This window comes from Danio rerio, chromosome 13 (genome assembly GCF_052040795.2).
Source record: "Danio rerio strain M-AB ecotype USA chromosome 13, GRCz13ab, whole genome shotgun sequence".
Classification (NCBI taxonomy): domain Eukaryota; kingdom Metazoa; phylum Chordata; class Actinopteri; order Cypriniformes; family Danionidae; genus Danio; species Danio rerio.
In genome coordinates, this window is record NC_141033.1 from 32330889 (window position 1) to 32343624 (window position 12736).

General features: G+C 39.3%; 2 protein-coding genes across 57 annotated transcripts in view; one reads left to right on the forward strand and one right to left on the reverse strand.

Moving 5' to 3' along the window:
• The window catches only part of LOC147834227 (uncharacterized), a 193889-nt gene that overhangs the window by 45393 nt on the left and 135760 nt on the right, over positions 1-12736 (reverse strand). For all 7 annotated transcript variants that reach the window (XR_015506014.1, XR_015506013.1, XR_015506017.1 and 4 more), the window contains exon 3: positions 8921-9154. The gene's annotated coding sequence lies outside the window, so the exon portion shown is untranslated. The remainder of the gene's footprint in view (positions 1-8920; positions 9155-12736) is intronic.
• Positions 1-12736, forward strand: part of pax2a (paired box 2a) — a 33310-nt gene that overhangs the window by 10050 nt on the left and 10524 nt on the right. For all 50 annotated transcript variants that reach the window (XM_087277360.1, XM_087277388.1, XM_087277374.1 and 47 more), the window contains 2 exon segments: positions 4968-5143; positions 7021-7141. In XM_087277360.1, the coding sequence (XP_087133486.1) occupies positions 4968-5143; positions 7021-7141 (297 nt within the window).

Consider the following 12736-nt stretch of genomic DNA (forward strand, 5'->3'; position numbering starts at 1 on the left):
GGAAGAGAGAGACACAGCCCTATCTGTGTAAAGATTGGTTTATATGTCTGCAAGCAGTGATACCAATTATGCCAGCACAGAGAATGCGCCTCAACCTTATTGCTGCTTTCACAGGCCCTTCAATCCATTGCCAGATTTATTTGTGTATCTCATTATGGAAAATAGAATGCCTCTCTTGCCAAATGCATTAATGGCAAAAGAGGGAAATTAAGCCTGTTTGGGATTTCTCATTTGTCAAAGTTAATACTTTGTTACAAACTGACACAAATGAATGAACTGAGTTAATTACTAGCGTACAGGCATGAGCGGTGCATTTTCTTTGGGGTTTGGTTCTCACCTGTCCTTGTGTTGGCTGATTAGCAGGTTGGTTTGACCCAAGTTCATCACCAAGCCAAACATAGGGCCTACATAAGGAGTGGGCCAGTTGCTATAAATTAGCCGCAAGAACGCAGATTGACGCTTGAATCGGCTGTGGGAGCGTGCTTTCAGAGGGAAGATATTAAAGTGGGCTGATTTATAAAGCCTAGAGGCATATTTATTTGGCCTTAGCACGATAAAGAGGTTAAATCCGTGCCCCTGCGGTATGGAAAAGTTTCACTTTGTAGCTTGTTTGTTCATCAAAAAAGTATTGCTTTGAAAGGGAGCGACGACACACCTCAAATCCCCATGCTAAAATAGTTTGGCCCACAGCTAGAATGCTTGAACCCATGCTTCCATTTCATGGCTTGTGAGATTCTATTGTGTCAATATGGATTCTACTTTAAAAAAAAGAATAGAAATGAAATACATCCAAACCAAGAAATGGATTGGCCTCAGTCTAAATCGAATAAGAACATCCCACCAATCTCATCATGATGATGGCCTCTGTATGAAAGAGAAAGCCCAGATTTGAGCGAGGCTGCAGAGCGGAACCGGCAGAGAAGAAGGTGCCGGGCTCCTTATCAAAGGACACAAAAGGTCTATGCCCCCGCTCGGCTGATACATCTGCATTCAAGCAGACCCGCCGCCCCAGCTTGCCTGATAGCACAGTCGCGAAAATCTGCAGCACCAAAACATATACGGACAGGGTGGTTCGCTTCGGAGAGGAGTCATGTCAGAGAAAAGTCAATTATGAACACTGATGCTGAGAATTAATGGTGCGCCGCATTACGCAGATTTTAAAAGGAAAGAGAGTGAGAGCAAGAGAGATACGCATTCATTAATTGCGTTCCAGAACGCTGCGTCACATGAGGCCGATGTGCTAAATGACGGACTGGGTGTGAGTACAGTAAAGAATGTGTGTTATGGGTGAGAGGAGAAACCCATGCTGACAGCGGTAGCCTGAGAAAAGAGGAAAAAAGAGAGAAAGCGCAGCTCCTACTGGCAGTCTGCACACTGCACAGCGACGCTAAATTGAATTAATAAAGCCTTTAAACACGCTGTAACATAACAGGAAATTAACAGCCCCGGTTGTGCTGCTGCTGCCATCTCGCTCTTTCTCTCCCTCCATCCCTCTCTTGTTCTTTCTTCTATTGTCTCGTTTTCTTGTGATTTAGTTATTTGCTGTGCAGTCTTGTTGGACCATATATTTCATAAACAGGAGTGCCAAATCTCTTTTTCTACTCGATTCTCCAGCCAATATAATTACAGTAGACTCACTTCAATTTCTAGTTTTTGAACAAATGTGAAAAGTCACTTTTTCATTAGAATAAAAAATAAAATATTCTGATTTTTCAATGAGATAGAACACTCTGGCTCGATGGATAGTTTACCCCAAAATAAAATGCTCTTTTACCAACCCTGATATTATTCCAAACCTTTTTTCCTCCCGATTCAAACACACAATAAAATATTTTGAAGAATGCTGGAAACTGGTAGCCACTTAATGGCAGCCAGTTTGCAACATTTTTAAAAATATGTTATTTTATGTTCAACAGAAGAAAGAAGCTCAGACAGGTTTGGAATAACTGAAACACAAATAAACTATATCCATGACTTATCTATTTAAAAGGCACTAAATTGTGCACTCAGAAATTTATATGTTATTACTTAATTGGCTTCTTGTTTCTAACTTTTTAATTTTTTTGTGGGGGGTGGGGGTTAGGGGTGAAACACTGCACATCAAAATAATAAAAAAATGACTTTTTCATTGCATAAAAAAACTAAAACAGCTTTTCAAAGAATACTATTTTGTTTTCTTGTTCTACTCGATTCTCCAGCCTATATAATTACAGTAAACTCACTTCAATTTCTACCCAAATATGACATTTTCTTTTACTTACCCTGAAGTGGTTACAAACCTTTTTTCCCCCATCTAAGCAAAATAAGATATTACGAAGAATGCAGGAAACTGGTAGGAACTGACAATTTTTTTGGAAGCCAATGGCAGCCAGTGTTATTTAAAATATCTTATTTCGTGTTCAATAGAAGAAAGACGCTTAAACTGGTTTGGAACAAGTGAAATTTAAATACATTATATCTGAAATAAATTTTTTTGAGTGACTTATCTGTTAAAAAAAGTATTGTGCACTCAGAAATAAAATGCATCTTTATTTACTTGCCTTCTTGTTTCAAACTTTTCTTATGTGAAAGACTGCATATCAAAAAAAATTGAAAATATTACCCATTGATTTGCATAAAAAACTAAAACAGCTTTTCAAATTATCCCATGCTGTTTTCAGCAAAAGTCAAAGGGGTTTAGAACATCATAGGATGAGTAAATAATCACAGAAGATTCGTTTTAGGTGAACTGTCCCTATTGGAGTAAAAGTAAAACATAAAAACAAGAGATGTGTGATATCAGGTCAAGGGTCATAGAGGTCACGAGACCCTCATTTGCTTTTCAAAAAGCTCTCTCATCCAAGCCAGCCTTATCTGATGAGATGAAAGCAGGAAACTCAGCACTGTTCCCCTAAAGAATGTCACACCTGCCCAGTCAACCCTAAAAACGCTTCCTAAAACACTAATATATTCATATCACACATTTAGGATGCTTTATCTTTAATGATTTTAAAAGTCTTAAACATGCAGTCATTGACTACCGTACAGTGCATCTATTAAAATAACAAGTTCACTATGATAAGACTGTCTCTTGTTCTTAGTTTTATTTGAACTAGGCTCTCCAGAGGAGGAAACCCAAGGGAGGCCTGTTTTATGGACTCTGGTTATCTGATCTGACAGAGCTTTAGTCCCATAGCACCAGAGTGCTAATGCAGTGGGATGTCAAAACAAACACACTCAAGTGTTCCAATGAAATCAATATAGCACGAGCGCTGATGTAAACAGGAGTGGAGCCATATACATAGTCGAGACAACATCGCCGCATTCACAGTGAATCCCGGCGAAAAACTCAGAAAAGCTGATATGACCTTAAACTAACCTAACTGTAATATAACAGAGATAAGCCCAACCCCCCCTCTCTCCCTCTACAACTCAAACCGCAGGTTCGTCCTCCCCCAAGTCAACCTGCGCCCCAACGCGCTTTGGGCTTTTGAGTATGGGAAACATGCTGTACCAAAGCAAATGACAAACGCCTGCTTATTGATCGCAGTTTGCACTTAGACCAGCTGATAGAAAGTAATTAATGACTCTATTTTCTTCTGTACCAAAGAGAACAATTGAGGTTTATACAGCAACAACGTGCTGCCTTATAGAAGGCCCCCAAGGGAGCTGTCTATAAAAAATGCCTACGCTCAGATATGGAATGACTCAGATAATGCAGGGAGAAAAAAAACACAACAAAACAACCACACCGGGAATTAATAGGAAGAGAAAAATGTTGCCTTGGTGTGGCTTAAATTCACACTCTCTCACACATGCAATATCTCCCAGCCTCTTATCACACCTCTCTGTGGATCTATTTCTCCTGAAAGTCAGTTCATCCTGTGGCCTCAGCCATTGAAAAAAGGTCAAGCTGGCGGGTAGAATGGCAATAAAGCCCCTGAAATGGTACTATCAGTGGAACATGATTGATCAATTGAATTCCATAGCACAGAAAAATGTGGGATTAAGTAGAGTATTATACGCACAATGAGTTGAGGCATGATGTTCATTTCAAGTTCATTTCGCCTCTCTCCTGCCACCAGATCAGGCAATCAATAGGGGCCTTGCATATCATATATCACTACGCTCTCGCCGAGGAGAGAACATAATCTGCTGCAAATTTAGAATGACAGATTTGTAAGGGAGCAAAAAAAAAGAGAGAAGCCCCTCCACCACCAGAGAGCGAGAGGCAGGAGGCAGGCGAGGTTGCACGGACGTTTGCTGAGTGTTTGCGAAGGGGTTTCCGGGACGAGCAAAAATGAGGCACTGGGGAAGAAAGGCTACCTGCTTCGGCTGGGTGATGAGGTCACGGTCTGAGGGGAAACTGTTCATTTGTTTATAGAGAGGGAAATGCATAAGCTGGCAGTCAAGCTGTGTAATTGTATTCAAGACGGGACTGCTCTCCCATTTTTCCAGGGAAAAGCAATCTGAAAGTGAAAGCAGCATTACATTCTAAAGGAAATTGTGCCTTTTAAATAATAGCTCTGCATTTTCCAAGCAGCCCGCTGTCGGGAAAGAGAACAGGGCGGCTCATGCTAAAACACATGGTGCTGCCGACAAGTATATGTTTGCTCTGAAGGTAATCCATCAATTACTGCAGGCCTATCAGATGATGACGGTGCTGATGCTGATCTGGGAGGGGGGAGGTGTGGCGTGGGTCTTCTCTCTCCCACTTTGCACCGTCCACATCTTCCCCCCGCTCTCTCTCTTCTCCCAGCTTCATGTGCTCTATCTTTCCACAGCTATTAGGATCAGTTTGAGGCTAGCGCTGACTGAATTTGAGCTGATATACTCCAATCTTTCATCCAGTGGTGCTGAGAGGTGCACTACGGCGCTAGATGTGTGGGTTGGGGGGAGGGAGGTGGGATGGGGTGCCTGTCCTGGGGAGAAACGGGACCATAACGACTGGTACTAGCATGTGCCCTTGTCCCTCTCTCCTCTCATAGATGGTTCAGATGGCTCTGGCCCTAACAGTGATTCTCAGGGTAGTGTGGAGAGTTTACGGAAGCACCTGAGGGCTGATGCCTTCACTCAACAGCAGCTGGAGGCTCTGGATCGGGTGTTTGAGCGGCCGTCATACCCCGACGTCTTCCCCACGTCAGAACACATCAAGCCAGAGCAGGTTAGTAATACTGAGTAAAATACTAACAAACTAAAACATTAATTACAGCACTAATAGTACTAATTTGTGTGAGCGGACAGCAGAGCCTAGAGATTTATTTGCCTTAAGATAAATTAGTGAAATCAAGTCACCATACCATTTAATCCCAGACAAATGTTAAATGATGCATCTTGCCCAAGCATCACTAATATATGCATTAAATAGTCAAAGGTGCATTAAAGCCAGATTAATTTAGTTTTTAATAATTGCACATCAACACGAATCCAGTGATATGAATCTGAAAAATAATTGACAAATGTTTAGTCTGAATGAAGAAGCTCATGGAAATGTATGCGGCGAAAAACAAGCCAACAACAACAACAAAACGGCCTACTATATTCAAGTTCTTATTTAAAGACTTGGGCTTATTACAAGAGATAAGCTTTATTTACTTTCATTATACTATCAAACAACCAGTGACTATTAATTTTTCCCTTGAAACTCCAAGTAAGGGCCCATAAAGCAAAAGCAGTGGCCTAATTGAGTTCATTTTAATTTCTCTCCGATCGCAGAGAATTACACTGGTGATAAATCAGGGGGACAGCCCTCACCCCTAGTAGAGGGCCTAATTTGCAGCTAATTACAAAACTGATTTCTACTGGAAGATCAATACCAAAACGAATTGGAAATGACTTGCAATCACAAAGAGAAGCCAAGAAGGTATTAAAAAAGGCAAGGAAAGAGGCTAAATGCAGGGGAAAAAAACAGCCCTGGAACAGTCCAGAAAAATCACTTTTAATTTAATGTAATATTAATCAGACTACATTCCCATTTATTGGTCCGTTTTTTGTGCCCCCTTTTTAACTCTTGAAAGAGTGGACCTATTAGCCATGTCGGGTGTGTGAGGCCGGGCATTAAAAAGCCATTTTGGAAATGCTAAACTCAATGGGCTCACCCCTCCCACACTTCTGCCAGCCATTTGGTCATCCTTTTCAGATGGCTCTTCAGTTGCCCCACGCCCAACTTGCCCCTATCTGCATGATAAAATAGCTGTTGTGCATCTGAGGCCAGACCAAATAGAGAGGAACATCCGCTACTGGCCAACTGAACATTTGTAGCAGACAATTAGAGTTTATCTGGAATAGAGACAGACAAGTCTGGGGTCACGGCGTTTCCCATTGGGACACCGGCCTATTGTGGTGTGCAGATGCACAAACGCACGCACACACACACACACGTATACGAGCGGACATATGTATGCTCGCACTTTAATACGCCATGAACAATGGTAGCCGGAAATCTATTCTCATTTGTTGCATTGGCTACAAAGAAAATCTATTTGCAAAACTCAAATTAATCCAGCGTCAATGTTTTAGCATAATGGAGAGCCATTTTCAGGCTTACGTTCATATCATCATTTTCTCATCCCAAAGAAAACAATTACAAATAGTCTCGAAACGAGGCCATGTTGGTAATCTAACAAAGCGGACCCGTCTCCTCCCTTGGCTGGTCAGGGGAATGACTGCAGTCAAGCACAAAGAGACAGCTGACACCCCTTCCTTTCAGTCTGTTCCAAATCCTACTCTCTGTCCCGCTCACAACCTTAATGTATGCAGACACAGTTCACATTAACTCCACCACCAAAACACACATGCACATCTCTCTGACTGAGGGAGGAAAATGTAGAACTGGATTTCAGGTGCCCATTTACAAAGCCAGCAGAACTGAGCCGCTACTATATTAAATCCCTGGTTATTTGTGTTAAACATTTTCACCAAAAAGAAAATCACTGGCAGCTCAGAGGCGGAAAGCTTTCTAATTGGACACCTTAAAAACAAAAAAAGATGCTTGGATCCCAAGATTCATCTCCTTAAAGTGTCCCCTCCCCTCATTGGCAGGCTAATGAGTACTCGCTACCAGCACTGAACCCTGGACTGGACGAAGTCAAGCCCAGTCTGTCAACCAGCGTCAGCTCAGATTTGGGCTCCAGCGTGTCACAGAGCTACCCAGTAGTGACAGGTAAGAGCGCTGGATCGACTGTCCCGGCTGGCCATTAGGACGTTCATATTCTAGACTGTTTTATGTGGTAAAGTGAGCTTTGTAAGTTAAGAGGACAGGTGAGAGTGGAATGTGACATGTTGATCTAAAGTGGATGGATTAGCGCTGCCTGCTCTGTAAGAGAGCCACGATTGAAACAGACAAGCATGCAAGGCCCAAACGTGATCATGGAGAATCGCTGCGGACTGCTATACCACTTTGTGTACTCAAATGTTGTCCTCAGCGTACAGTTCTCAGAAAGAAATATGGCACTCGAGCATAGTTTGGCCTTTAATGCTGCAGTGTTTGGGTTTTTTCCCTCTTCTTCTCATGGTTAATGTCAGCCTGGCTAATTGAAATATTGTTTCATTGTTGCGGCTGTTATTACCTCAGCGAAGGTTAAGTTTACTGATAGCCAACTGTCGGCCTGAGATTAATACGCTGAGCTTTTAATAAAATTCACATAATTATGCAGGAGCCATCAAAGCCAATGAGTTCTGTGTGGGCGGAGGACAGGATGATTGAAAATTGCTGTGCCCCCTTCTCAAATGATAGCTGGATAATGTTATGTGAAAAGAAAGGGCTTTTTTCCCCCCTCGGTAATATGTGGGAGGTAGAGTTCCCTCCAGAAAGTTGGGCCTCTGGAGAAGAAAGGTGTGTTTTTGTCCTTTGTATGAAAGCAGTCTCGGTCTAGGGAGCACCCTCATGGCAGGTGGCCTTTCTTGCACCTGGGACGGGACCCACCGGGGGTCTTAGTCAAGACCACCTCTTGATTCTGGCGGAGAGCAGGAAACTGCCCTGGGAGAGAGATTCTGAATGGTTGTTTAAGTTTTTACTCTTGTTAATGTTTATACAACAGCGTTGGTTTATGCATGCACGATGAGGAGACTTTCAAGAAAAACTAAACTAAAACACAGTTGTAATTATGTTGCAAAGCTGTCTAGCCTCAAATGACATTTCTCGAGAGTCTTATATATTAACTGTTGCGTGTCATATTCTAAATGACTTTTGGCAGTAATAACCTCATTTATTGGGGGAAAAAGCAGTTCAGAGATGCAATAACGTAATGTTGTGGTGTACTCGCATGTGATAAACTGGAAATAAGAATAAGGACAGAGTTAAAGGAGGTGCTAAATTACCCTACGCATTTACACGGAGAGCCAATTCTGAATAAATTACTCCCTCTCATTGGATAGAGCTGGAGATTATGCTCATTCCCAGCAATGTTTTCCTGAGCCAATTAAAATTCACGCTGCCATTGATCTTGTTGATTTTATGTCGTGCCATTTGCATAATCTATTAAAGATGAATGATTAATGAACTCTTCATTACAAAACAGAAATTGGAATTTTAAGGGCACTACAAGGCATAGGGGACGTGTTTTTTGTGTTAAGTGTTTACCCAATTAGTTTTAGGGCTTGCTGCACTTTACCTATAGTAGTCCTGAAGGAAAAGGCGGTTGAAAATCAGTCTGTTTGGACTGAAATGTATGATGCATGAAAAAAAATATTCAACCATATATATAAATATTTTTAGTTTATAACTAAGTAAATAATATTTAATTATTAATAAATTAAGTACAGATAGAGTTGATCCATGCTTCAGACTCTATATCTGTATGAGTCATACACAATCCATCCTTTTGCATATTAACTGTAGTAGAAGGGAAAAAACAATAGCATGATTTATGCAAACTGCAGTAAAAAGTCTGGATCCTGTCCAGATATGGCTAGCCTTTTTAAAAAGGCCGTTTGCACATACCTTCACAATGAATGACTAGCGCGGATTCTTAAGCGCCGTTCCTGCCGAGCCGTATAATGGAAGTCTTCCTGGTGCCAGTAGGATGGTACCGTGTAAATGGGCACCCCTCCGACCCGCTGAAAACCTGAGCAGGTGCTGAAGGGATCCCCCTTGTTCCAAATCTCTTCGGAGAGATGGGAGGAAAGGAGGGAGGGGGAAAAAGCACCCGGGCCTGAAAGCAACAGAGCTCCATGTCTAAAAAAAAGAAAGAAAAAACAAGCAAGAAAAGTAAGAAAGAAAAGCAGCATACGCAGGGAGAGCACAAGAAAAGACTGCTTTGTGTCGGCTTATGCTGCTGATGAACTCCGACTGAAATATATCCGCCAGAGAGCCATTTTTTAAGTGTGGCCCGCTATTCTCCAGTGAGCAGCAAACAACACGCTGCCGGCTAGACTGAGGTACCTGATGTGTGGCCCGGTGACAAACTGCCTCTGTCTGGAGTCACCAGAAGCCCCGGCAGGCCCTAGAGCCCAAATTAATGTTTATTTCAGCCTCACAATAGCACAGTAACCTTTGAGCACACATTTGATAATGAATGACTTTAGGAACTTATATTGGGGATTGAAGCTATTTGCCTGTCCAAACATTACATTGCTGGAATGGATCAGGGCGAAGCAGTTCTTACTGTGAGCAAGGGATAAAATGTTTTGGAGGAAAAAGGTTTGTACATACCTTTTCTGTGATTTTACAAAATATAATTTGCTTAAGTACACAACACAACACAAACATACTAGACAAATAAGGGATTTCGAACAAAATATTACAAAACAGATTTAAATGTTGTAATTTTTGTCATATATAAGATTTTATCCAGTAATATTTTTGTCAGAAATAATAACTATCATAGACTTTACCACAGCTTAAAGAAAATAAAGATAAAAATTGTAATTCAGTGTAACAGTAGTTTATATTCCAAAAATTCTGCCATATTAAGCACAAGAATTAGTTGATGAAAGACTAAAGATGAACTGTTTTAACTTAAAGAAAGGGATTCAAAATAAACATATTGATGATTATCAGTCAAAACAAATTATATTTTGACCAACTGTCCCTTTCTGAAAAGGAAAAAAAAAAGAAACATTATCAGCTGTGTTTTGTGCAATAATTGTAACATTTTATTCAATCTGATACCCATCATTATTCCGGAGAACAGTTCTAAAATTACTTTTGTGACTAAATTTGAAGAGGACGCTAAAATGGGTTGCCATGTTTTTGACCTTAATATATTCTAAAATACAAAAGTTGAACGCACAGTGCAAAAAACATTAACAATAAAACAGATCTATTCATTTTTATTAGTTAATGTTAGTGGATGCAAACAACTGTTAAAGGGATAGTTCACCTAAAATTGAAAATTCTGTCGTCATTTACTGTTATCCTTTAATTGCTTCAAACCTTTCTGAGTTTCTTTCATCTGTTGAACACAAAAGAAGAACACATTTAATAATGAACGACTTAAGGAACTTAAATTGGGGATTCAAGCTATTTGGCCATCCAAACATTGCATAGCTGGAATGGATCAGGGTGAAGCAGTTTTTACTGTGAGGATGGGATAAAATGTTTTTGGAGGACAAAAGTTTGTAGTGTTTGTAAGTGTTTTACAATAATGATTTAAATGAACTAACATTTAAAAATACTAGACAAATAGGGGATTTCAAACAAAACATTCCAAGAGTAATACAGTTTTAAATGTTGTCAGATTTTGTCCAGTAACTTTTTTGTCAAAAATAATAACTATTATAGACTTTACCACAATTTAAGGAAAATAAAGATTAGACATATATAATTCAGTGTAACAGTAGTTTACATTGCAAAAATTCTGTCACATAGAACAAGAATCAATTGATGAAAGACTCAATGACATTTTAACGATCAACTGTTTTAACTTAAAGAATAGGATAAAATCAATATATGATTCTCAGTAATAACAAATGAAAACATAATATTTCGACCAACTGTCCTTTTCTGAAAAAGAAAAAAATAAAGAAACATTATCGGGTTTGTTTTGTATAATAATTGTAACGTTTTACTCAATCCCATATCCATCATTATTCTAGAGTTATTCTGAGTTTCTTTCATCCGTTGAACACAAAAGAAGAACATTTGATAATGAAGGATTTAAGGAACTTATATTGGGAATTCAAGCTATTTAACCACCCAAACATTGTATTGCTGGAATGGATCAGGGTGGAGCAGTTTTTAATATGTGGATGGGGAAAAAAATGTTTTTGGAGGAAAAATGTTTGTACATACTTTTTCAGTGATCTTACAAAATCTTATTTGGTTAAGTAAGTGTTTTACAATAATGATTTAAATGAACTAAGACTTAAAAATGTTTGAGACTTAAATATTAGAATTTGCCTAGTAATTTCTTTGTCAAAAATAATGACTATCATAGACTTTATCACAATTTAAAGAAAACAAAGATAACAAAAATATCATTCAATGTAACAATAGTTTATATTCCAAAAATGTTGCCATATGTAGCACAAGAATCAATTGATAAAAGACTCAATGACATTTTAATGGTCAAATGTTTTATTTTTAATAGAGATAGGAAATCAATATTCTGTGGAATATCGATGATTTTCAGTGAAAACAAATGAAAATATGATATTCTAACCAACTATCTTTTTCTGAAAAAGTTTTTTTTTTAAGAAACATGATTTCAGATGTGTTTTATTTAATACAAACTAATTTTAACATTTTACTCTATTCCCAACCCATAAATATTCCAGAGAACAATTATAAAATCACTTTTGTAAGCTTATTTTGGATGAGGACGCTGAAATAAGACTACATGTTTTTGACCCTAATATATTATCAAATACAAAAGATAAATAAAGCAAATCTATTCTTTTTTTATTAGTTAATGTTAGTGGGTACTTTACAAAAGTTAAAGGAATAGTTTACTCACCCTATACTTCTTTCAAAACTTTATGAGTTTCTTTCTAGAAAAAGTAAGCTGGAAATCCATAACCATTGACCGCTATAGCATTTATTTTTTAATGGTTACAGGTTTTCAGCCTTCTTTAAAATATATTCTTTAGTGTTTAACAAATGAAAGAAACTCATAAAGACTAAATAATTTAACATTATTGGTGAACTATCCCTTTAACCACCTTGTAGTCTAGATTTAGCATTTTTTTCATTCTCTAAGGCAGGTGACTTTGCTGGAGCTATTGGGTTAAAAAAGGAAGTCATTCCTTTTCCTCTCTCTCTTTGCTCTCATATGAAAGCATGCATTGGTGAGAGCACGAGACAGACGTGGAGAACTCTATAGCTGTGGTTTGTGTTGAGATGTGATGCGCCTCCACATAGACCAGCGTTTATCTTCCATCTCGGTAATCAGGAGGTTGACAGCCTTCCTTTTTGCAGGTCTTGCTTGTTTCCAGGACAATAAGCAACAGCACCTCTGATTAGTTTCAGAGTTCAGTGATCTTGAACACTGGGCTTCGGTCAGTGTAGCGAACGCCCTTGTCTGCTTTACAGCGGCAAAGCAGAGGCCGTGAAAACGCCAGGCCTAATTCCTCCGACAGCCTCTCTTTTCCTCCTCTCTTCTCTTTTATTGGCCTCTAAGGTCTTTCATTTTTGAAGTTAGAATTTATTATCTTCCTCTTTTGAAATATAGCCATCTAACCGCCTCGTGCCTCTCGATTAAAATCTAAAAAAAACGTGGCGTGTTTATCGTGCTGCATGAAGATTCGGCTGTTAGTCCCAGTTCAGCTCCGGAAAGGAAATTCTGCCATTGATTTGTGTGGGAAAGAGGCCAGTTAA